The sequence below is a fragment of the Ursus arctos genome, unplaced genomic scaffold (genome assembly GCF_023065955.2).
Source record: "Ursus arctos isolate Adak ecotype North America unplaced genomic scaffold, UrsArc2.0 scaffold_15, whole genome shotgun sequence".
Lineage (NCBI taxonomy): Eukaryota > Metazoa > Chordata > Mammalia > Carnivora > Ursidae > Ursus > Ursus arctos.
Window position 1 is genome coordinate 27,161,270 of NW_026622819.1, and position 24,789 is coordinate 27,186,058.

Genomic DNA, 24,789 nt, shown 5'->3' on the forward strand with positions numbered 1-24,789 from the left:
TTTGGTTCATGGCTATTTTGGCCTCTGCTGAGAGGCTATCCAGAGAGAACACAGTCCAGCAAATTCCGCATCCTCACCCCTTCTTCAAGAGAGGCAGCAGTTAGTTGCTCGAGGCTATGAAATTGTTCTAAAAACTCACAAGGGGCCCCTCCTTTGAGCCTCTTTTAGAGACCCTTAGGTTCAATGATTGGTCTCAGAGACAAAAGGCACAAACAGAGCTCTTGTCTGGGGTGGCTAAGCTAGATCATTCGGCTAACATGGTTTTTACAAGAAGTCAAAGGAGGAACTAGTTACTGCTGCCTGTGTGGGTCAGCATAGGGGTTAACCCAGAGGAGAATTTTCAATGGGAACTTCCAGGAAGAAAAGCAGGGGAAAACAGGCAAAGGGGAAAATAGGGTAGACATGGAGATTTTGAAGTTGCATAACATATTTATTCAAGGAACAGCAAACAGACCAGCTGGGGCAGGAGGCAGGAGGTGAGGACCACAAAGACTTTGTGGTCAAATTGTGAAGTATCAAAGTGGCTTGCAAAGGACACACAGGAAAGGATTATCAAAGGCCTTTAGAGCCAAATGATGTGGTGAGTGGATTACAGGGAGGAAGAGACTGAGAGCTCAGAAGATGCTGCTCTGTGTCTCTACAGAGCCTCGGCCAACTGAGAGACAGGATTAAGGGCACGGGGGTGGGGGGAAATCATTGGAAAGTTCTGTGGATCTTTCTAAGCTAACGTCTCTGAGAAAATTGTAGAAATATGATAATACACATTTTCAGGGAGGTAAACCCCATGTTGGAATCTGAAACCTCCTTAAATTGTCTGACTTTACACAAATCAAAAAATACAGAAATGTTTCTTAGAAAAGGTACGCTAGAGAAGGATTGATGTTATTAACAGAAATATGTCTCCAGATAGCAAAATCTAGGGATTTTGCAAAAAGGAGTAAGGCCCCCCTGTGTCCTGTGGTTCTCTCAGTGGGTGAGCTCCTTCCGCTGCATAGATTCAGATCACGGAAATGCAGTAGTAAATCTAGAAGCCTTTGGACCTGTTAAAACTGTCTGTGGGCAGAGTTTCAGCTGCTTCTTCAGGAGGAAACACATTCTCATGAAGCCAGAGAATTTACATTAGGCAAATGAAAGTACGTGCTCAGAATTCAAGATAACACCTTCTGGAAAATCTGTTCATAAAGCTAAAAACATAAAAGCTAGCTAAATCAATAGTGAAAGTTAAAGTCTTTCCCTTCAGTAACAAGAGATTTCTTTTTTCATATATTCATTCCTGTGTTCACCAGCATTAATGCGTGTCAAGCAGGCACGGGCCTGGTGCCGAAGGCCTAGTGTGTGAGACTGATGTCCCAACGTGTAGGGCCCAAAATGAAGGCAGGAGATGTCAGTCACAAGGAGGCTCACTTTAAGTGAAAACAGTAATATTTAGGATTTGGGAAGGGAAAAACCAAAATGGGGCTCTGTTTTGACAGTAACAACTGCAAAAAACTGAGTATAACGCAAAATAGAGGCTAGATACAAATTGGGTAAGAAAGGCAGCAGCAGGTTGACTAATGTCAAAGGTTTCCAAGTAATAGATGTTAAGAGATATGAGATTATGAAAATCAGTTGGGAATGTTGATTTTCTTAGACATCTGCCAAGGGCTTAGCACTTACCTAGGCATGATGGAGCACAAAGGAAGTCAGTGTGGTTCTGTCAGAAGAGTTTAAAATCTGGCCGTCAGTCAGCCTCGGACAGGAAAACAGTGAAACGAAATGAAACACTGAGCTTGTGTGTCAACATGAGGTAATTTAGTATAATATCACAGAAACACATATTCCACTTTTTCATTAAACTCTAAAATAGGACAATATAATCTAATGATCTGTAGGGTCACAGAAGTCAAAGGAGGGAAATAAACATGTGGTCCAGGCTGCCTGCCTTCTGAGAGAAACTGTATTTTAGGATGTTGCTTTGTGTAATTTAAATTTTTCTGTCTTTCCATCCAGGTGAATATATGTATATATATATGTGTATGTGTATATACACGTTCCAACAAGTAGGTCTCAGAAATTAGATCTTTGGGAAAAAGAAAAAGATGAGGCATGAGGCACAGCTCCTTGAACCACCTAGGATGGGTCTCAAAGCCTGAAGTCCTTTCTGTAAATGAACAGGTTGGCTCTGGTACTGCCAGAGAAGGCGGGCCTGCGTCGGGAAGGAAGAGATGGCCAAGGCGATTCTTGTAGACATGCTGCTGTGCGTGTCCTGGTACTCTTTCTTCTCACCACAGGAAGCAAATGTCAGCAAAAAGCAGTGTCCCTCTTATGCATAGAGAACCAGATTTTAGCGTGAGGAAGACCATAGCACCCTTTTCCCTTATTAGAAACCAGTAATGGTGAAGTAAGTAAGCATAGGGGCTGTGGAGTCAGACTGCCTGCTAGTGATCCCCAACTCCACCACTTACGAGCACTGTGACATCAGACAAATTAACTAACCTCTCTGTGCCCTAGTTGTTTTCTTAATCCATAAAATGACAGGTCATTGGTCCATTTTCTCAACTATAAAATACGGATAATGGATTATGAGGATTCAATGGTATAAGCCACTTAAATTACAGAATGCTTGACATGCTACTTGTAAGCAATCACTGTAATTTCTTCCAGAAACAATGAGCAAGTGTTGGGGGCAGAGATTAAGCAAAACTGAGGGTAGATGTTGGTGATTACTGAAAATAACAATGTGGAGTTATTTTAAAGGCAGGGGTCCTCCAGATGTTGTGAACCGAGTCACTGAAAAGCACAAAAGACTGCAGAAGCTTGACCATTACCTTCCAAGGAGGAATGATCAATTTTTGAAAATCTGGCTAAAAAAATACCCTTGGCTTATATATGATGAGATACTAAATCTTATGTTCTGTGGCCTATGTCGTAAGCATGGAGTGAAGTCAAAGGGAACTCAAGTGAGTTTTTTTTACGGCACTGACAACTTTAGGACGGAATTTCTCAACGCACATCATCTTAGTGAGGCTCATGCCAAGGCTTCATTAATGGAAGCAACGAGCAGTTCTCCAGTGAACCACACCGCCACAGAGCTCATGGTGACTACCATGAGCAAAGTCACCCTGGGGAGAGTAGAGAACTTATTCAGATCATGCCATGCTATCGCCAAGACGGGACGTCCCCTCAAAGACTTTATCTGGATGTGCAAGTTGGATGATATGAAGGGGGTCGATATCGGCCCGGTGTTCAGAACTAACAAATCAGCAAGAACCTTTACATATTTTATCGCTGAGGTGGAACGGAGAAATCTAAGAGAGAAACTAGAACGAAGTAAATTTTTCTCTGTCCTCAGTGATGGAATCACAGACAGTTCAACCAAGGAAGCTGAACTTGTCTATGTGCAGTTTGCACATGCAGGAAAAGTGCATTGCCAAGTTGTTGGGGTACAGACAGTAGAAAAGAAGGATCCTTTGGCAGTAAGAAATGCCATTGAGAAAACTCTAGAGAGAAATCTTCAACTTAAGCTATCGAACCAAGACTGGGCAAAGAAACTGGTTGGTTTTGGAAGTGACAGTGCCCCTGGCTCAGAGGGAGAAAACAGTGGGGTGGCCCTGCTTTTACGAGAAATCCAGCCATGTGCGCTGACTGTATACTGCTTTGCACATCATCTTGAACTATCCTACGAGGCGGTGTTCCAGAGCATTCCCCTGTACAACGATGTCAGAAACCTTCTTCACGGCATTTACCACTTCTACCACAGTTCCCCTCTTCTCAGGAGTTCTCTGATGACTGCTTTCAAAAGCCTTCACCTTCGACCTGTGATGCCTTCTCAAGTAGGGGGCAGGAGGTGGCTTCAGGAATTACAGGCAGCCCTCCAGAACTTTCTCAAGGGATATCCTGCAATAGTCCAGCAACTGCATTTGGTAAGTGATTTTGACATACCATACTATTTTAATTTTCCAGACTGACAGAGAATATTTTTATGGATCAATTTGAAATAATAATTTTAAGAAAGATAAACCGCTATTTTATTCCCAATCTATGTTACAGGCAGATGAAGACAGAAGTGACACCACTCATCAGAAAGCCAAGGAACTCCTAGAGTTCCTTCTCCAAGCAGACATTGTTAAATTTGTCCATTTCTTAGTGGATGTCATTAATGTACTTAGCATTTTTTCCCGTGTCAATCAGAACAGAAATTCTTCCATTGCTGATGTATTTGCCACCTTAGAGTCAACAGTGGAAATGCTCAGAATATATCAAACAAGGTGAGGAGTTGGGGAATGATTTGAGGGTCTGTCAAACTTAGGCAGTATGACTGGGGACAATATTTGCCCGGTGACTTTTCATTTAGTTGTTTATTTGGGGGATTTTTTTTCCTCCCCAGACCAGGACCAAAAGAACTTTGGGTAGATTCGGTCACCCACTTTCATGGTAACTGCCTGGGAGGAAAGGGGGACATTTCTGATGTAAGAAGCACAGTCTTAACACATCTTATCAAGAAGCTGCAAGGCTGCTTCAGAGATGCCAGCCAGGATGTGGTGAAGGCTACCATGATTGGGAGCTTTAAACTGTGGCCCACGAAGATAAATCAAGGTACCCTATAGGCACTAACCCAAACATATTGTTCTTTGACCATCTGTAGATTTCTTTCATATATGTGACTTTTTCTCTTGTATATCGATGGCAGAATTTGGAGAAAAAGAGGTATCCATCCTGATTGCCCATTATGAACCAGTACTGGAAGCTGCCAATGTGGAAATCGATGAAATGGACACCGAATGGAGCATGTTGAAATTAGAGATATATGCTAGGTAAGCATAGCTGGTATTTATAAATATTTGAATGAAACTTGAGAGTCTCAATCTTTTACATTTTTCATTCTTCCCCCCCCCCAAGATTTCAGAACATCCGCAAATTGACCTGGGATTTTGTGAATTCTGTTTACTTACACAAGTATCCAAATATCCTGACATTAGTGGACCTAGTGCTGACCCTCCCTGCAAGTTCCGCAGAGGCAGAACGTGGCTTTAGTCAGATGAAACTCGCCATGTCACAAATGCATGCCAAGATCAAGGCTGAAAGTATGACGGACCTCCTGATAATCCAGTTGAATTCTCCAGACATTAATAACTTTGACCCTCGGAAAGCTATCCATTTATGGAATACAAGAACGCCATCTTCCACTGGTGACATGAGACCTAATTCTGCTTGTTCATCAAACTCAGAAAGCCGTTATGAAAGTGATTAGTAATATGACCAATGTTGACTTCGTCATTGATCAAAGCAAAAACAAATTCTTTTTAATCTGAAATTTAGAAGTAAAATAGTAACCAGTCTTCACATTCAAACACAGAAGGCATTTGGCATTTTTCCAGACAAAGCAAAAATGTCCTGTACCTTTCTTTAAAAAAAAACAAAACAAAAAGATTTATGTATTTATTTTAGAGAGAGAGGGAGCAAGTGGGGGGAGGGGGAGAGGGAGAGAGACACTACTGATGCAGACTTCCCGCTGAGTGCAGAGCCCAGTGCTGCGGGGCTCCATCCAAGGACCCTGAGATCATGAGCTGAGCTGAAATCAAGAGTCGGCCGCTTAACTGACCTAGCCACCCAGGCACCCCTTCCTATACCTTTCTAAATTGACTTCTACAGAAGAGGGAATGAACCATGAGAGACTATGGACTCTGGGAAACAAACTGAGGGCTTCAGAGGGGAAGGGGGTGGGGGATTGGGATAGGCCGGTGATGGGTAGTAAGGAGGGCACGTATTGCATGGTGCACTGGGTGTTATATACAAGTAATGAATCATGGAACTTTACATCAAAAATTTGGGATGTACTATATGGGGACTAACATAATATAATAAAAAATTATTATTAAAAAATTGACTTCTACAGCCACACATTTTTTCACATTCTTTGGATGGAGGTGATACTTCAAAGCAATGGTGTTATTTTGATGTCATCTTTTGCAGAGTTATTGCTAAGGGTGACTAGACTATGATTATGGTCTGAGTTCCCTTAGGCCTGGCATACAATTAACATCTTCCCTGGATAATTCTAAATGACAGCTGCATTGAATAACTAACTTAGGGCCAAACTGGAAGAGAGGCATTTTTTGGATCCATGAATCAAATTTCTAAGTTTATCTGTTTATGTTATCACATCTTATGTGAAGGTCATATCGCCATATACCTGGGCCATGTAGGTGATGAGGTCAAATATTAAAAAGTTTTCACAGTTCACGTTAAGGTCACCAGATAAACAATTGCTATGTAAGCTAGAAGTATTGTGTTACAACACTTTGCTTATGGTTAGCATAATAGCTATGGTTAGCTATTAAACACAGTGGCAATATAGTGCACCTCTACCAGAATTTTTATTTTCTTTATTTTTTAAATTTTTTTATAATAATTTTTTATTATGTTATGTTAGTCACCATACAGTATATCCTTAGTTTCTGATGTAAAGCTCTATGATTCATTATTTGCGTGTAACACCCAGTGCTCCATGCAATATGTGCCCTCCTTAACACCCATCACTGGCCTATCCCAATCCCCCACCCCCCTCCCCTCTGAAGCCCTCAGTTTGTTTCCCAGAGTCCATAGTCTCTCATGGTTCATTCCTCCTTCTTTTACCCCCCCTTCATTCTTCCCTTCCTTCTCCTACCAATCTTCCTATTTCTTATGTTCCATAAATGAGTGAAACCATATGATAATTGTCTTTCTCTGCTTGACTTATTTCATTTAGCATTATCTCCTCCAGTGCCGTCCATGTTGCAGTAAATGTTGAGAAATCGTTCTTTTTTATGGCTGAGTATTATTCCATTGTATATATAGACCACATCTTTTTAATCCAGTCATCTGTTGAAGAGCATCTTGGCTCCTTCCACGATTTGGCTATTGTGGACAATGCTGCTACGAACACTGGGGTTCATATGGCCCTTCTCTTCACTACGTCTTTATCTTTGGGGTAAATACCCTGTAGTGCAATTGCTGGATCATAGGGTAGCTCTATTTTTAACTTTTTAAGGGACCTCCACACTGTTTTCCAAAGTGGCTGCACCAACCTGCATTCCCACCAACAGTGTAGGAGGGATCCTCTTTCTCCACATCCTCTCCAACATTTGTTGTTTCCTGCCTTGTCAATTTTTGCCTTTGTAACTGGCATAAGGTGGTATCTCAATGTGGTTTTGATTTGAATTTCCCTGATGGCTAATGATTTTGAACATTTTTTCATGTGTCTGTTAGCCATTTGTATGTCTTCATTGGAAAAGTGTCTGTTCATATCTTCTGCCCATTTTTTGATTTGATTATTTGTTTCTCGTGTATTGAGTTTGAGAAGTTCTTTGTAGATCTTGGATACTAGTCTTTTATCTGTAGTGTCATTTGCAAATATCTTCTCCCATTCCCTGGGCTGCCTCTTAGTTTTTTTGACTGTTTCCTTGGCTGTGCAGAAGCTTTTTATCTTGATGAAGTCCCACAAGTTCATTTTTTCTTTTGTTTCTCTTGCCTTTGGAGATGTGTCAAGAAAAAAAGTTGCTGTGGCCAATGTCAAAGAAGTTGCAGCCTATGTTCTCCTCTATGATTTTGATGGATTCCTGTCTCACATCGAGGTCTTTCATCCATTTGGACTTTATCTTTGTGTATGGTGTGAGAGAGTGGTCAAGTTTCATTCTTTTGCATGTAGCTGTCCAATTTTCCCAGCACCATTTATTGAAGAGACTGTCTTTTTTCCACTGGATGTTTTTTCCTGCTTTGTCAAAGATTAGTTGCCCAAAGAGCCAATGGTCCATTTCTGGGTTCTCTATTCTGTTCCATTGGTCTATGTGTCTGTTTTTGTGCCAGTACCATGCTGTCTTTGTGATCACAGCTTTGTAGTACAGCTCGAAATCTGGCATTGTGATGCCCCCAGCTTTGTTTTTCCTTCTACCAGAATTTTTAAATACTTAGAGCCTCTTCATGGTTTCATAAAATAGATTTTATTTATGGCTTCATCTTGAGGAACATGAGTGATGATTTCTAACTTGTCTAAAATCTGACGTGTTTTTTACTGAAAATAAAACTCATCTTATTGAACATTCTACTCCCTGGGAAAATGTTTCTCATCTCTTTAAAATTGGATACTCGGGTTTGATCAAAAAGGATAGAGAATTTATTTCTGAACAACCTGTTGTATGGCCAGTCATATCAAAGGAGGAAAGATTCTTCTCTTGCCACCCAAAAAATTAACTTCCAAATCTTAAAATTGTGTATTTGGTTTAAACCACTGACATTTTAAAAGAATTCATGCATTTTCTTAAAGGTTAGAAGAAATGTTAAGGTTCACATTGGACTTTGATAAATGCTAAAAATTCAGATGTAAAAAGAAAAATTTGAGATGCTACGTCTATGTTTCTATTTCTACTCTTTTTATTTCTAAACAAGGAAGAATAGCTCTATACTCTGGACCTGAAAGACCCGAATACATGTAGGAATCTCTGCTGACTCTAGAAGGTACTTCTGTCAGAGGGGCTAGACAGACATTTTTTAAGCAGATTCCTTTGTTTTCCTAGTTCTTTTGTAATGCGTGTGCGTGCAGTCTGAAATGAGAGACAGACAAAACAGACTTCTCTTTTGGACAGGGTAAAATAGATTAGTGAATAAGAGCAAAGCACTTAAAAGGTTAGTGATGAAATAATTTGGAATATTGAGCCAATTGGATAATTAAATTATCACTTCCAGTCCAGTAACTTAACAATTCAAGTCTCCCTGCGTTGACAAAAACAAAAACAAGATCTCTTCTGAACCAAGTGCAAAATGAGGATAAATGTGTTACCTTGATTACAGCGGTAATTTGTGTGCATTTGAAACACTTGTACCCCATACTTACCAAAATATTTTACTCTTGTGCTCTACAGTTGTTGGGGTTTTTTTTTTTTTTAATTCTAATTCTACTCTGAGCAAAAAGTCAAAGGAAGATTCCAAATTAAAGTACAAATTCTCGGTATTTTGCCCAATCTGAAATGATTTATTACCCGGCCAAAAAAGACATTTTGACTTAGCTGAGGCACAATAATGAGAGCGCCTCGGGAAACTGATTATTATTCTTATGTTTTCAAATGTCTTCTGTTTTCTAAAGGTTACAGTTTTAAATAATATGAATAAAATGATTATATAAATATCCATTTTTGTTCTGTTTTAGCAAAAGAAACAAAATCCCTGTCATATAACATAATTGGAAAAATATTTTTCATTATACCATAGGCATAATAGGACATAAAGCATTTACTGACATCCTGCTGGATCTGGTAACTCTGAACCTTGGAACGAACTGCTTACCTAGCAGCTGGATGCACCTCACTCAACCCGAAGTAAGCTTCCGTTTTGTTTGGGTGTCAAAACTCTGAGAATTCTTCTTATTTGATTAAGTCAATAGTTTTAAATCATCAGTACTTGCAGTGTCTGACATTTAGTGGGCAATCAATAAACCTTGAATGAAGAACAAATGAGCTCGAATCTAAGATACACTATGCATGTGTCCAGCATTGAAAGAATATGAATGATGGCGCTGACAGTCAATGAAACATTATAGAGCCTGGGAGGCTCAGCCTGGGCGTTTGTATCTGCTGCTTCTAGAGGGAGTGATCCTGACTAGTAACAGTAGATGATTCTGGCGGTTCTTGCTTTTCAACATCATCTGTTCCTTAAGAATGTACCAGAAAATAAAATGGTTATAGTATTTCCCTCCGGGCTGTAGAGCCCTTGCACAGCCACTTCTAGAATCTGTATCCTCCGTCTGTTGAAAAGGTAGAGTCACGGAGTCCCATGTGTAAATTTGTTGTGTAACAGTAAGCAAAAACCCCAAATGTCAAGGAAGCAAAAAGTGAAACCGGGTCTAAGTTCTGTCTAGTGTGGATCGGTTGGTAGAACCTGAGGGAACAAGCCTGAGAACTGACTCTCTTCACCAATATAAACTCCTCCTCCCTTCATCTGAATGTCTCATGAAGAAACATGAACTGAGAGAGTTTTAAGATAGAGGCATACAAACATTCCAATGGCATTCCCTGTTTTCTTCTAGTTGCAGGAGTTAACATCTTTATTAATAGTAAACTCGGAGTTTGTGGACTGGCGGAAATTTCTATTAGTAATCTCGATGCCTTGGATCATCCCCAGGGAGGAAGAGCTCCTCGAGACCCTGCAGAGGTTCAAGGCCGTGGATGAAGAGCAGTTGGGCACCATCACTTTCGAGCAGTATATGCAGGTTGCTACCAGGGCCTGGTGGCACTAATATTACTGGAGTACTTTTGACCTAAGAAATGTATTACTTACTGATGTCACATTGCCAGGTCTCGGGCGAGTATTCTGCCCCGTGGCTGTCCATGTCTGGACACCCAGAAGCAGTGCAGACACTGTCCAAGTCCCAGGTGGAAGTCTAGCTTCCAACCCCAGGGAAAGGGTCTGGAAAAAGTCAGAGCTGCGAGGAGAACCAAGAGCTCTGAAAGAAGTCACATCAACTTCATTGTCCTTCTCCTAACTCCTACACAGTGGTCCTTAACCTTGGCTATAAATTAGAATCACTGCAGAGCTTTTAATACGTGTAATGCCCAATACCCAATACTCCGGGAGTAGTAACAACAGTACTACTCAGGGAAATGAACCCAGGGAAAGGGGAAGAGCTTTTTTTTTCCACTTGGTCATGAGCGTGGTGAATGGTGAGATAGTTTTTGACAAGTTAAGTTTGAAATGTCTGTGAGCAATGCAGACAGAAGCATCCAATCTGATACAGCAGATGCCGAACAGATTGCGAGTCACTATCATGTAGGCAGTGATTAAATTTCTGAATAGACGAGATACCCCAGGGAAGTGTAGAAAGTGATGAATAACTCAGTAACATGATACCTGGCCATTGGCCTGGGCAGGTAGGCTACATAACAGGTGACCTTTTCCAAAGCAATTTTGGTAGAGTACAGAATCCAGATTGCAGAGAATTGATGATATGAATAGGTCTCTAGAAAGTGAAGATAAAAGTCAATTCATTTTTTAGAAGTTTGAGTAAAGAAGGAGAATGAAACCCCATAACTAAGAGGGCCTGAATTACTTATTTTGTGTCTACTAATTGAAATCATCTTATTGCTCATCATTTCACATTGCTGGTAGACACAAAAGATGAAAGTGATTATAAGGTTCTAATTTTGAAATAGGGTAACACTCTTTCGGTGCCTGTATCTTGCGTATATTTCAATATCGAAAGAGCACATCCCTTCCTGCTTCTCTTTTTGTCCTTAATTAATGGATGGCGTGCATGTAGACAGCCCTGATGTCCTCATGCTCATGCTGTCGAGCCAGAGGAAATAATACTTGAATATAAGGAGTTTTCCTTCAAAGCTGGTCAAGATAGGTGCTTGGCTGATTGGGCTTTGATATATTTGCTTCCCCAGTAGAGCAATTTATAGATACTACTATCACTGACCTCAACTTAAAACTTGTAAAAATGATTTGGCTAAAAATAAAAACAGAGCAAAATTTACTCTATTTTCATCATTGGCTTAAGATTTTAATAAGTGAGCACTTGCGAAATTACCAACCCTCACTACAGTCTGTGCCGATTACCACAGGATATCAATTTAAACACCCTTTTGTACAAACGTGAGACGAACAAAGGATGTTGGCAATTTTTACCAAAATGCTGAGCCAAAACCAGAAAGCTCCTTTATCAAAAGTGTAAATTTCTTAGAGAAAGTTGGCCGCTGCATTTAAAAGAAAGAAGTACTTATTTGAACACCTCCTGTGTTTGGGGAGCAGTCGATTTCTGAGCTCAGCACTCTCCCCCGCCCACCCAATTCCCAGTCCAAAGGAGCCCCAGATAAGGCCATTTGGAAAAGCCCACTTGGTCATCCCACATGACTTTCAGAGATTTCCAACACTTGCCAGCTCTCACACACACACAACAAAAACAAAACCAAAAAAAAAAAAAAAAAAAAAGATTATATGGCACAAGCCAAAACCACTTCTAGAGCAAAATTTTATGAGATTTGTAAAAATGCTACGTTAGAAGAGTAAGATAGCGTAACACACATGGCTGAAATGGAGTTCTCTGGGAGAGGAGGTCTTTCTACACTGCTTTTTATTTTGTTTGTCTTTTTCTTTTCTTTTGACTAATTGCAAGTTCGCCTCGACAGCCACTTAAGAGTGTGCTGATTCCCGCAGCTTCTAAAATGGAATGAGATTGTTGGTGAAGTCAGCCGGCTATGTCCCTGGGCTGAGCTGTGCGAACATAAAAGCCTGTTTGCCCTGTACCCCCAGCCCTCCCGCAGCTGTCACATGCTTGCCTCCACTGTATGAGGAGGCCGAGCCACTCTGTGTGGGATTCTGTGATAGTGAACCCTCAGCTCATCTTCTGTCGGTGACAACGCATGTGATTACAGGCTTCATGAGTCAGATGTTCTGGGATCCAAACAACACCTCACTCATTCTTTAAGGAAAAGTAAAAAATGAAACAAAATAAAACAAACAAAATAAAACTTTAGCCATGATGTGGGAAACAAAGGCAGAAGAAAAATTATTAAATTTCCTTACTACTTACAGCCCATGGACACGTCCTTGAAACAGGCAGAGTGACATTCCTCTAGGAACTCTGCTGTCGCCATGTTAATACTTTGCTGATGGCAAAAGGCAATCTTAGCCCAACCCCCAGGACCCTGTAAGTTTACTTTAACATATAAAATAAAAATTCCTTTGGAAACTTCCTTTATCTCAACGCCCCAAAATACACATTAGCAATCATCCCCCAAGTATATGACCTGCCCATATGCATCTGAAGGGTCTCGTGACTGAGTTTTTACTTAGCAGTAATAAATGACCTTCCCTAACAATAGCTAGCCCCCTCAGGATCCTGGAAACCTTGATTCCAAAATACCCGGGAGGCTTACACTACCCCCAACCCCCTCCCAACTTGAAAGTATATGATGGGCCATTTCTCACCCTTGGGGGCTTCATCTCCTTATAAGTTACCCAGTGCCATTCCAGCCTTTCCTCAAAGCACAGGTGATCCTTGGAAGGAAAGAAAGCATAGAGCGTAGGCCAGAGTCAGGTTAGGCAAGCTAGTGGCTCTTGGCAATAGACAGTGATGAGAGTAGGTTGTCACTCTGGAAGACGGTAAGAGAGTTAGACCTGGGAACAAAATGCATATGTATATGAAGTGCTTACCATGTACAAAAATGAAGGTGGAATGACAAATTCTTTAAAGCCAAGGAATTTATACCTGACGTTCAACAGCAGACATGAATGGCAACACCTAAAGGAATGGACTCAGTGTCCCTTGTGTGGTACAAACACATCAAATTGGAGTTCAGAGGCAAGATCAAGGAGGGGATCTCTAAGGAGGTGTGATCAGAACAGAGCCTGTGCAGGTTTACATGGATAGACAAGAAGTTGCATCTGGTAGGATGGGTGGTGTGAACAGAAGAGCAAGAGTAGGAAATGGTTCCAAGCAGAGAATATGACAGATTAAAGTTTTGAGGAAATTGATATGGTTGCATGGCACAAGCTGAAACAAATAAGAAGGAGACTGAAAACAAAAATGACCCAGAGCTTACTGGGATGGGCTCCGACAGAAGTAAAGGGGCTCTACCCCAGGGTGGCAGGAGTAGGGAGGGAAGGAAGGGAGAGAAGGGGGAGACATTGCCAAATAGAAATTGGAGGATTCGATAATTGATATCACATATGGGTTGAGAAAGAGGGATGTCATTGGGAAGTAGGCCATTGAGTGCTTGAGTCAGTCAGTCACTCACTCAACAAAGATTCTCCCAACAAGGTGCTCCAGCACCACACTAGGCTCTGAGAATCGATAGCCACACGAACAGGACACGTGGAATGTGAGCTATTGTTATAAGTTAAGATCCCTCCAGAATGTTGTCATGCATACAAAATGTAGAGCAGTGACCTCCAAACTCATCACATGCTCCGACACTAAAATATAGCTTGCATCCCCGGTATGTGGATTTTCATTAATAAATTACACATGTGTACTACTGCACTGATACATTATTTATATTATCAAATTTTTAAGAATAAAAATTACGTAAGAATGATATCAAAATATGTGTAAATGGAAGTTCAAGGATTTTCTCCTGCATCCTCCTGGTTTTTGAACCCTATTTTGGAAACCACTGCTCTAGATAATTGAACAAGACAGCTTCAATCCCTGTGGCTTTTAAAGGAGTGATATTTTAATAACTTTCATTTTTATTTTTTGTATAGGCTGGTCTGTGGTTTACAATAGATGAAGATACAAGAATTCCAGAAAATCCTCTTGAACCCCTGCCATTCAATAGGCAAGAGCATCTTATAGAGGTAATTACTGAGATCCTTAAAAAAAGTTACTACTATAACACTGGTAATTTCGTTGTCTTTTCTTCCACTGGTGTAATTTGTTTTGGATTCCAACCCCCCCAGCCCCCAGTTCCTTTGCTGTATCCTCAGAATGTAGACTTTAATGGTTATAAGGTGGCAGCACAGTAAAGTTCTGGGGGAGAACACGGGGACCAAAATATTAGACAGAGTCCCACTGTTAACTCTCTGTGTGATCTTGAACAATTTTTGGAAGCCCTCGGGTCTCACTTTCCTCATTTGTCAAAGTTGCTCAACACATTTGTCTCTGAGGGTCCTTCCAATCTGAAAGCTTAGGATAAGAATTGTCATTTTACCAACACAGTAATCCCCCCTTAGGATACATCCCAAGACCCCAAACCTATGCCTGAAATTGTGGGTAGTCCTGAACCCTATATATACTGTTTTTATAGGTTAAACTTATAAATTAAGCACAGAAAGAGACTAGCAGTAATAGCTAACAATAAAATAAAACAATTATAACAATATTCTGTAAGGAAAGTTATGTGAGTATGGTCTCTCTCTCTCTCTCTCTCTCAAAAATTTGTTATTGTGCTTTACTCACTCTCTTCTTGTGATGACATGAGATGATAAAATGCCTGTGAGGAGATGAAGTGAGGTGAATGACATAGGTGTTGTGATGTGGTGTTAGGCTACTTTTGGCCCTCTCATGATTCATCAGAGGGAGGATCATCTGTTTCCGGACTGAGGTGGACCACAGTGGACAGTGGGTAACTGAAACCACAGAAAGCAAAACCACAGATAATGGGGACTACTGTATATGTTTTTGTCCATTTCTCTTTGATTTTGATTTACTTGAACAACATACCAAGGGTTCCATAAGTATTGCCCATGACCCGTCTGATTATTATTATTATCAATATTATGATTGCCAATAATGGTATTATTAGCCTCTATCCCTGAGCCCACAATAGAAAGCAGGTCCTTAATACATGTAAAGTACTCTGACTTCAGTGTATATGTTTATAAAAATATCCCTAACACAACCAAGCTCAGTAGGATATGAGAGAAGTTGAATGGTGGATTTAGACAGCTCAGCAAATTAAGTGTATCGATGGTCCAATTTCCAGCCAGCTATTAGTTTAAAACTGCAGTACAAAATTGAACATGACTGCAGTTATAGCCCTAAAGTGAGCAGTTCCCTTCAATCGGATGCCTAGTATCAGAGCACCTCTCCCATGCCAGCAGGAGAACAGGGAAGAGAAGGGGGTCAAGGCATCACCAGAGTCCAAGACCTGAAACGGGCAGGTGTGGGGACAGTCTTTTGTCTTGCTTGTGGTGGGAGTTTTCAATGTGACACTGGAGGACCGAGACCAACCTTGTAAAGCCTTTGGAAGGCCATTTTCTATATGACTTTGTGAACAAATCTGCCAGCAATAAACAGGTTCTTCTGTGATGAAACCGGCACTCTGGATGTGATGTCAAGTCAAAGCACTTTCCTTTTCAGGCAGAGGTTTTAGAAACGTCGATTGAGGGCAGAGCCCTTCAGTTGCCCACCCAGCAGCTAATGCCAGCAGACAGACAGTGCCCTGAGATGGTGCCCTGACGACGGCTAGGCAGTGAAGCAGGAAAGGGCCTTTGGGTGCCAAGGAAGGGAGTGGCTCCCAACTCTTGGTGCCCAGACTGCTGGAAAATGCCTTGGAGGCACTGAACAAAGTTGGCAGCAGACGCAGGACCATGAAGCCTGGGAAAGAAGTGGGGCAAAGGATGGCTGACCTCTGTGTGTGTGTGTGTGTGTGTGTGTGTGTGTGTGTGTGTGAGCGTGTGCACATGAGTGTCTGCGCAGAGGACAGAAAGGAGTGGTGTTTCCCGCCCCTCACTGACTCAGAGACTGGATGCTCCAGATTACGTAAGTCTCAGTGCTCTCAAACTGGGATTCAAAGCACGGATTCCAATGCTTGCAATGTCAAGGTCCTGATGAAGTTACCTGACCCTCTGTGCCTTGGTTTATTTTAGTCCCTCTCCGGCGGGGTTGTGCAGACAGTGATTGGCACATAGTAAGCCCTATGTGTTACCTAAACAGAAGCTAGCCATGCTAACTATAGTGGTTGAAGAATGGCTAATGGTTAACATGCTAGAGAAAGGTGGGCAAAGAGAAAAGATAAAACAACAAAACAAATTTACCCCTTCGACTGTAATTAGAATAGGAAAGACCAAATTGGGGAGGGGGCGGGGAATGCCCCATGGAGAGGAAATTCTGAGGGTCAGGAGCCCTGGGCTCTGTCCCCAGTTCTGTCATGACTCACTGTAGGATGCTGAGCAGGTCCCTTCACTCCGAGGGACTCTACACCCTCTTAAGAAGAGGACTTGGACTACAGTCTCAGGTCCCACCCAAGTCTCCCGCTTTGTCACTTGTGCTCTCTGTGACCCAGGGCCTGCCTCTGAGCCACACTGGCAGGGACTCCTGGAGATAGGCCATTAGCACTGTCCATGGGCTTGAATGACCCCAGAGTTCCAGGCACTGGATGGAAGGCCCCGTTGCATCCAAGAAAGGAACCCTGAGACGTGTCTGTGTTTCAATCACAGTGCTGTCCTCCGACAGTGACAGCGTGCTTCATGATGACTGACAACGTTCCACAGGTCATGTCCTGGCTTCTCAGCTTGCTACACGCTCAATGCCAAGAGCAACTATTCCAGTATTTTAAAATCCTTAGAGATTTCCCGAGAAAAGGCAATTTCATTTTGCCATATTCAAATTCATAGGTGTTACCTTAATCTCGCCACAGCTTCTGTTCATGTGAAATCCTTCTATTACTTCGGGCTGGTAATATTGGTTGAGGCCAGGTTTGAAATACTAGCTGTTTGTTAACAGATCCCAAATGCCTATTTTCATCTCAAACTTCCCTTGCAAACCTCCTACATGCAAATACTCATTCGATATCTCCACTTGAATATTCTAGTAGTTATTTCAAACTCTCCGTGTCCAAAGCTGGGTACCCGAGCTCCCATCCCCGCCACCCCACCGTTCCCATCTTCACCCAAGGCCCTCTCCTCTCAATCTGTGGCAACTCTGACCATCCAGTTGCCAAAGCCCAATGACTCATCCCCAAATCTTCTCTTTCAAACCTCACATTCAATCCCTCAGGAAATCCTGGTAGTTCTAGCTTCAAAATATACTGAGGATCAGACCTCAAAATATACTGAGGATCAGACCTCTTCCTCTAAGCCCCATGGCCATCACTGGAATAAGCCACAGTCAGCCTCACCTGGATGACTGCAACGGTCTCATGATGGGTCTCCCTGTTTCTCCCTTGTCTTGGTTCAGATTACAGGCGGATCATAGCAGCCTCCACTCACACGCTCCCATGGCTCTGCATTTTCCTCAAAGGAAGAACCCAAATCCTCAAGTAGGCAGCCTGGCCTTGACCCTTGCTCCCTCTCCCCTCATCTCCTGCCATTCTGCCCTGGCCCATCTGTTTCGGCCGCACTGGCTTGCTTATGGAGAAACCACGCGTGGTGCGCCCCTGCCTTAGGACGCTGGCCTCAGCAATTCCTTCTGCCTGTGATGCTCTTACCTCGATGTGCTCCCTGGCTAACTCCCTCCAATCTTTGTTCAAATTATACCTTCTCAGTTGTGCAGTCTGCCCCCTTCCCCACTCTTCACTCCCAATTCCTCCTTTCATGACCTACTTTTTGTGCGTTTCCATAATCACTGCCTAATTTACCTAATTTATTTTATGTATTCTTTATTGTCTGCCTTTCCCTTCTAGAAAATAAGCTTTTCAAGAGCAGGCATTTTTATCTCTTTCTTAGTGAATGCATTTTCAGCACCTATAATAGTCCATTCCTAGCACATCATAGATGTTCAGTAAATACTTGCCAATACCCATTCATTAGCTCACAGTTTCTGTGAATCAGAAGTCCAGGCGTGGCTTAGGTAGGTCCTCTGCTTGGGTCTCACAAGGCTGAAATCAAGGCATCAGCTGCAATTGCAATCTCATCCGAGGCCAATTCCGAGATTGGTTCCAAGACTGGCTTCCAAGATGGATTACTGGCAGGATTCAGATCCATGCAGTTGTAGGATGGAGACCTTCAGCCGTGAGAGGCTGCCTGTTGTTCCCTGCCACTTGACCCTCTCCACAACTGGACAGTTTGATTTTTCATGGCTAGAAGGAAAGCATCTCTCTGGCTTTAAATCTCTCCCTAAGTTCTGGGTCCTTTTTAAAAGCGTTCTCCTGATTAGGTCAGGCCCAAGGGTAGGCTTCATTTTGATTAACTCGAAATCAACTGATAAAAGACTTTAATTACATCTGCAAAATCTCTTTACCTTTGCTATATAAGGTGACCTACTCATGGGAATGGCTTTCCCATCACAGTCACAAGCCCTACCCACACACAAGGAGAGGAGATTATACAAGATATATATGCCAGGGGGGTGGGAACCTTTGAAACTTTCTGAGAATTCTGCCTACTACAATATTTCAAATGATCTTAGGAACACAGCAAGCCTTACCTTTTATGAATGCTCTTTCCATTGACTTAAAATCAAGCCTGTATAATTACAGAAAGAGTGCACCTATCAGCTTATTTCATTTTTGCACATCTTTTTTTCAAGATAGATTATTTAGTTGCTTTGTTAAGGGAAATAATGATGTATTGCGCCTGCATAACATTCATAAGAGCAGTTCAGTGGAAATCGTAATGAAGTTCAACAACTCCTGTGAAAGAAATGGAAGCTAGGCCCTCCGGGACCCTGCAGTGGTTATCTGTTAGTGTTAGTCTCCCTCCTACTCCTAGTCCTGCTGGCAATCCCTGAAGTAACTGAGAGGCAAGAGGGGACAAAGAAAACACAAAGTCCTGAAGGAACCCACCAGCTGGATCATAAAAAAAATCAAAGGACGCCTTACTGTCGAAGAGTGTTTTTAAGCATCTCAGGGTAGCTCTGTGCCTGGCTTACAACAGACGTACAACTCCATTAACTTTGATAAACTGACTGAATGAATGAACTTGCAGATTCCACTGACCTCTAAGACTCTTTCCTGCTTTGCAGCATAATAGATTTTATGTAGTCTCCTATCAAAGTGATTTTTATTTAAATTTTTATTGAATTTGTCAAGTAGCAGAAACTTATTCTCCCAAGTGTCTAACTAAATTTGTTCATAGTTGTAAGGATTGTGGGTAATAGAGAATAGCTTGGTATCTATGGATCTAGGCATTTGGGCACTTGCTTCTCAAAGCGGAAGCCAGGACCAGTGACATTAGAATCACCTAAGATTTGCCATACGTGCAGAACCTTACACCATTCCAAAACCATCTACTTCATCAAGCTCATGAGGGAAGCTGGTCTCCTCTTCAAGCAGGGCCATGGAGCTGGTTAGGTGCTTAGGTGTGACCTGTGAGTCCCAGGGTTTGAGCTGCTTTGTCCGGCCCCAGGGGGTATTGGATTCCCATGCACTAACTTCTCCCACTGCCAGATGCACAGCACGCTGCAAATGGAGCTGACTTGCAGTGCAGTCTTCTAGAGTGAGAGAGAGATTGCCCAAAAACCCGATATGCGGTGATTAGCGCACTCTCTTCCCCAGCGTGCATCCACCATGGAAAGTCACGTTACTGTCAACAGGTGAAGTATGGAGCTCAGAGCGGTGTTGGCCCGTTGAAAGATTTCAATGGTTAGACTCCCATGACTTTGGGCAACATTTCCCCCTGTCTCCACCCCCCACAGGGATGCCTCCTGGAAGCTCTATATTTGTGAGTCAGAGCCCAGGTTGTCAGAGTGGTGATAAGGATAGACAGATGGGGCCTTGCACTGTGCCTCCCTTTTCCTGCTTAAAATGTAGCCCCACCACCTTTATTAGCATAGTCTTTCCTAAATATGTTGATACCATTGATTAGCATACAATTTTCTTTAACATTAGAATTTTGAACCTTACTTACTCTGTTTTTTAACTTAGCATACTCTTCAGTGAATACCATTCATTGTATATTATGTTTACTGATTCAATCCTCAGAAAGTGGCCTTATTCCAAAGTACCTGGAAGGATCCTTCGTTGCCTGGCCACCTACTGTCTACCCATTTTAAATCTTTTATCTTTGATTGACATTCTCTTTGTGCGACAGTTTTTCTTTAGGCTATTTGCTGACCCTGAGAAGGATCCACCTCAACTTGACTACACGCAGATGCTGCTTTACTTTGCTTGTGATCCAGATGCTGTGGAAGGCGTATACAGGGCCCTCAGTGTGGCCATCGGGACTCATGTCTTCCACCCAATCGAAACAACTCCTGTTATTACAGAAAAGGTAATTGTGTTCCAGAAATGGACTAGCATTGGGGTCTCCAGGGGGATGCCGGAAGATCCTAAACTTCTAACAACAGAATCCATTTGTTTCAGCTCTGTTTTTCGGGGTACCTAACACAGCACTTTACACATAGTAGGTATTCAATAAAGCTTTACTCAATTCGATTAAGAACTAGAGACCCACTATCCAAAAAAATACCTTTGTAGTAAAATCAAAATTTGCTCCAAGTTTCTTGGTGGAATCCAAGTTTGTTCTGTAAAGGACAGCCTTCATTTGACATGAAGTGCCGATCCTTATAAATGAAAAAGAAATGGGTATCAATCCAATCTATCTGTCATCCTGTGTGGAAATTGTACGTAAAACAAGTTCAGGCGTCAGACATCCCACATATATGTGACACTTGATAGTGTTTCAGGCCAAAGCCCAGCCACCTGAAATCCACAGGTCCCTTGTATCTCCGGCATCCAAAGACAAAGAAGCTTCATAGCTAATAAAACCTCACATTCCCTTTCAGATTTCTAAAGGATTGGCATTCCCTAGCTTTTGGGGGGATGGAAAAGCCCCAGAACAGAGGGCTAACTACCCATGTACTTACTAGGTACCCATTTGCATGACTCTTAGCATTCCCCTGACCTTTTGGGGACAGAGCTGTGGTCCTCGTAATGGAACGCTTTTTCCTTTTATGGACACGGAGGAGAGACAGGTACTGCCCAATCCAAACTCTGCAGATGTCCGAGCCACACTTGTTTGCCTTTCATACATGTCTGTCAAAACAGAGTATGCTGGGTTCCCTTAAAAAAAAAAAAGTAGGGGAAGTTTCTGTGACAGCTTTCACATATGCGAAGAAATAGACCCTCTTAGATCTAAATCTTGGCCCTGAGCAACTGCACGAGAGATGTCCTTCCCCTCCCATCAGGGCCAGAGTGAGGTCAGGCAGGTGCCCAGTAAGCTGACCACTCAGGGCTTTTTGACCCTTCAACACTCACACAGTGACAGAAAGTACAGCAAGAAGTGTTTGTTTCACTCCAGAATTCTGTCTTAAACAGTGGAAGGCCAGTTTCAGTTTTCCCAAGTAAATAAGGCGTTAAGATTTGAACTGCCTTTGTTGGGACTGAATTTGCCACTTCCCCACTGATGTTCCTGTGTCCCCCTATACGTTGGGCCTCCCTGAGCTAACTCTGGCATGGATCATGGCCTGCCAGGAGGTCTCAGTCAAATGTCTGTCCTCCAGAACAGCTTCCCTGACCTCAGATGATGTCAGGCACCCCCTGCCATATGTTTCTAGTACATTCTGTGCTTCTTTCAAGGTACTCCTCATAGTAACTACTTCTTCAGATCAGCTTCTTTTCTAGACTTTAAGCACCCTGAGGTCAGGGAGGAGCCATCTGTTTTGTTCTGAACCTGCCATAACCTTGAACCCAAATTACTGGCACAAAGCTCAGCAAAAATTTCATTGAGTCAGTTAATTAATTAATTAACTTTGTAAATCATGCCATCTGCATAGCCCTGTGATCCACAAGGAATACAGAAGATGCCAGATTTGCTCCCCTGAAGGGACTCTGTCTAATTGCCCCATCCGTGCAGAAAAGAATGGGCGAATAATGTCCCAAACATGGAAGGAACACAGTATAAAGGACAGATTAACACAGGGCCTTAGTGATCAAAAGCAGTGTTTATGCCTTCTTCTTTCCCACTTCCCTATCATCGTTTTTGCTATTGCTTCCATCTGGAATACCTTCATCTCATCCTGAAGGGTCCAAGGCCTTCCCGGTATCCAAGACCTTTTTCAACCACCAGATGATTCATGAAGCCTCCCCCCTCAAGAGCAACACTGAGCGCTCTCAACTGAGCCCCCTTATATTCAGACCCTCCCCGGCAGGGCTGAGTACCACTGCATGCATACATGCATTTATTCAACAAATATTTATCCAGCTTTCCTGCGAACTGGAAACCACCCTTGACCTGGGGATAAAATAAGTAACATATAGACTACATCATATCATAAAAAATGCTAGAGAAAAAAAAGATTATAGGGAAAAATACAGGAGTTGGGGCGGGTCGCAATGCTGGGAGCAACAGCAAGGTAATTGCAATTCTAAGTAAAGACAGCAGTGGATGCCAAAGCCCTAATTCTAAAGACCAGCCATTGTAGTTGGAGAGGAGTGAGCTGGAGGAGAGTAGTAAGAACAAAAAGTGAGGGGAGAGGGCCCTGAGGGCCACTGTAAGGACCTTGGCTTTGACTCTCACAAGAGACGAGATGAGAAGTTACTGGAACAGAGCCATCTGACTTAAAATGTATGGCGATCTCTCTGGCTGCAGTGTTGAGAGCAGACTGTAGTGGGGCAAAGGAGGGAAGTAAGAAGAGCTAGTAATTCAGGCAGCGGTTTGTCTGTCTGTTGAATCCTACTGCTAAATTATTTCTACGTTGAGTTCGGGACACCACGTTAGCTGCCACATAGCAAGTGTTCAATTAGTGTTTGCAAACACGGCGGAAAGGAAGGGAAGAAGAGAGAGGGGAGAGGAATGGAATCCTGTTTCCAAGGTAGGTAGGAGGAGAGCAGACATTCCCAGCGGAGGCAATAGTGGATCCAGGAGGCTGCAACGAGCTGGAAAGTCCAGGAAAAAATGAAGCATGTGCTAGAATTGTTGCTATAGCAACAGACAGCTACCTGGGTGAGTAGCAGCCAGGCCAGCAAGCACAGGAAGGCTCTGCATCCCCTCTGTCCCTAACCCGCTCATTCACAGAAGCTAGTGTCCCACAGGGGAAGCAAGCCCTGGAGTGCTTCTCTCCAGAGCTCTTCTGAGGTCCAAGGACACTGCACAGGAACTGCCCCATAACCACTGCACCACACAGATGGAACCAGGCTGAGGGGCAGGGGGGCAAAGAGCACGCCCGTGACGCACCACACACAGAGGCCTGTTCCTGGCTCCGGGTGAATCTTAGGAGCTTGAGCTTTTGAAATTCAGGATCCATCCCCCTCCCTCATTCTTGCTCACCCCTTATTCTTACTATCCTGCCTCCAATTATGCTACTCTGTTACTGTGCCCTTTCCAGCTGTGTTCTAGTTTCCTGGGCAACCTCTTCCCAGGAAGCCAGAATGAGCCTGCTCAGAAATAACGCCTCCGACAGGTCCACATTCACTCCCAAGACATTAAATCAGATCTCTGCTTTTGCTTTCCGCATAAACAACTGGAAATCTCCCCAATAGTTCATTCTTCCTTACTCCATTTCTGTGACTCATGCTGTTATACTCAATGTGGCACAGACCTTCTGTTCAAATCCATGGCTCCTCGAGTAATTTAAAAGAAACTCAAGAGCGAAGCATTCATGAGTATGCACTAGTCCTAGTGAAGCTCTAAATAAGTTGACATTTGGGGAAATGGTTCATTCTGGCCTGCGTGGTATGGGGTTATGGTGTAGGAATTCAGTAAATTGTAAGCTTGAAACTCCCACATTTTGAAGAGCTTGTTAAAGCATCTTAGCAGAGCATTTGAGATGCTGGGGTTTGAAATAGATAAATTTTCATTCCGTCTTACTCTTTTGACCCTTTGCCCATATTAGTCCCAAGGACTGACCTTTTGTTCTGCCTCTGAGATGTGGGACTGAACTGATTGAATGATAGAAATGCATGGCCAGGCACCATTCCGGGGACACATTTGTTGGGAGATCTTGAGCCTCCGAGAGGTAACTGAGTGTGACATCGTGTTTGCTAAAGCCACAGTCTGTCCTGCTGCTCAGATGTTAACGTGACTCACACAGAGTTTTGATGCCACTAGTAATTGCTCATTCAGAAGCACTGACTTTTCTTCAAACTGGCGTCACCAGTTTTGCTCATACACCCACATTCAAAATTGTGGTCTTTCAGAGATGTCTGTTGGAGAGAGCCTCTTCTCTTGCACCCTCCACAGTCTCACCAGGACGCTGATCTGGCTCCTTTGGTTCCCATCTCAGCTTCCCCTCTCTCCCTGCCCTCTCACTGAACCGCTAAGTCTATTCTGTCTCAACCCTATGGAGAGCAAAAATGGCAAAAATGGCAAAAGCATCCTTTAATATTAATACGGATTTTTCATTAAAATTTCAAATGTTTAAATCGTAGCCTTTTGGTAACGATTCTTTTGTCCCGTGATGATTCTATCAGGCCTCTGAAAAGTGAGTCCCTCTCTAATCATGGAAATAGTGCAGAG

The 24,789-nt window shown here is 42.7% G+C and overlaps 1 protein-coding gene across 5 annotated transcripts in view; it reads left to right on the forward strand.

Annotated features, from left to right (window-relative positions):
- Positions 1 to 24,789, forward strand: part of SPEF2 (sperm flagellar 2) — a 163,307-nt gene that overhangs the window by 129,936 nt on the left and 8,582 nt on the right. The window contains exons 30-38 of one of the 5 annotated variants that reach the window (XM_057312193.1): positions 2,737 to 3,902; positions 4,030 to 4,247; positions 4,367 to 4,575; positions 4,670 to 4,793; positions 4,879 to 5,063; positions 9,223 to 9,329; positions 10,037 to 10,219; positions 14,218 to 14,310; positions 20,425 to 20,604. In XM_057312193.1, coding sequence (XP_057168176.1) covers positions 2,737 to 3,902; positions 4,030 to 4,247; positions 4,367 to 4,575; positions 4,670 to 4,793; positions 4,879 to 5,063; positions 9,223 to 9,329; positions 10,037 to 10,219; positions 14,218 to 14,310; positions 20,425 to 20,604 — 2,465 coding nt within the window. Of the gene's footprint in view, positions 1 to 2,736; positions 3,903 to 4,029; positions 4,248 to 4,366; positions 4,576 to 4,669; positions 4,794 to 4,878; positions 5,064 to 9,222; positions 9,330 to 10,036; positions 10,220 to 14,217; positions 14,311 to 20,424; positions 20,605 to 24,789 lie in introns of those variants that run through there. The other 4 variants (XM_057312194.1, XM_057312195.1, XM_044387027.3 and 1 more) reach the window with 4 other exon arrangements.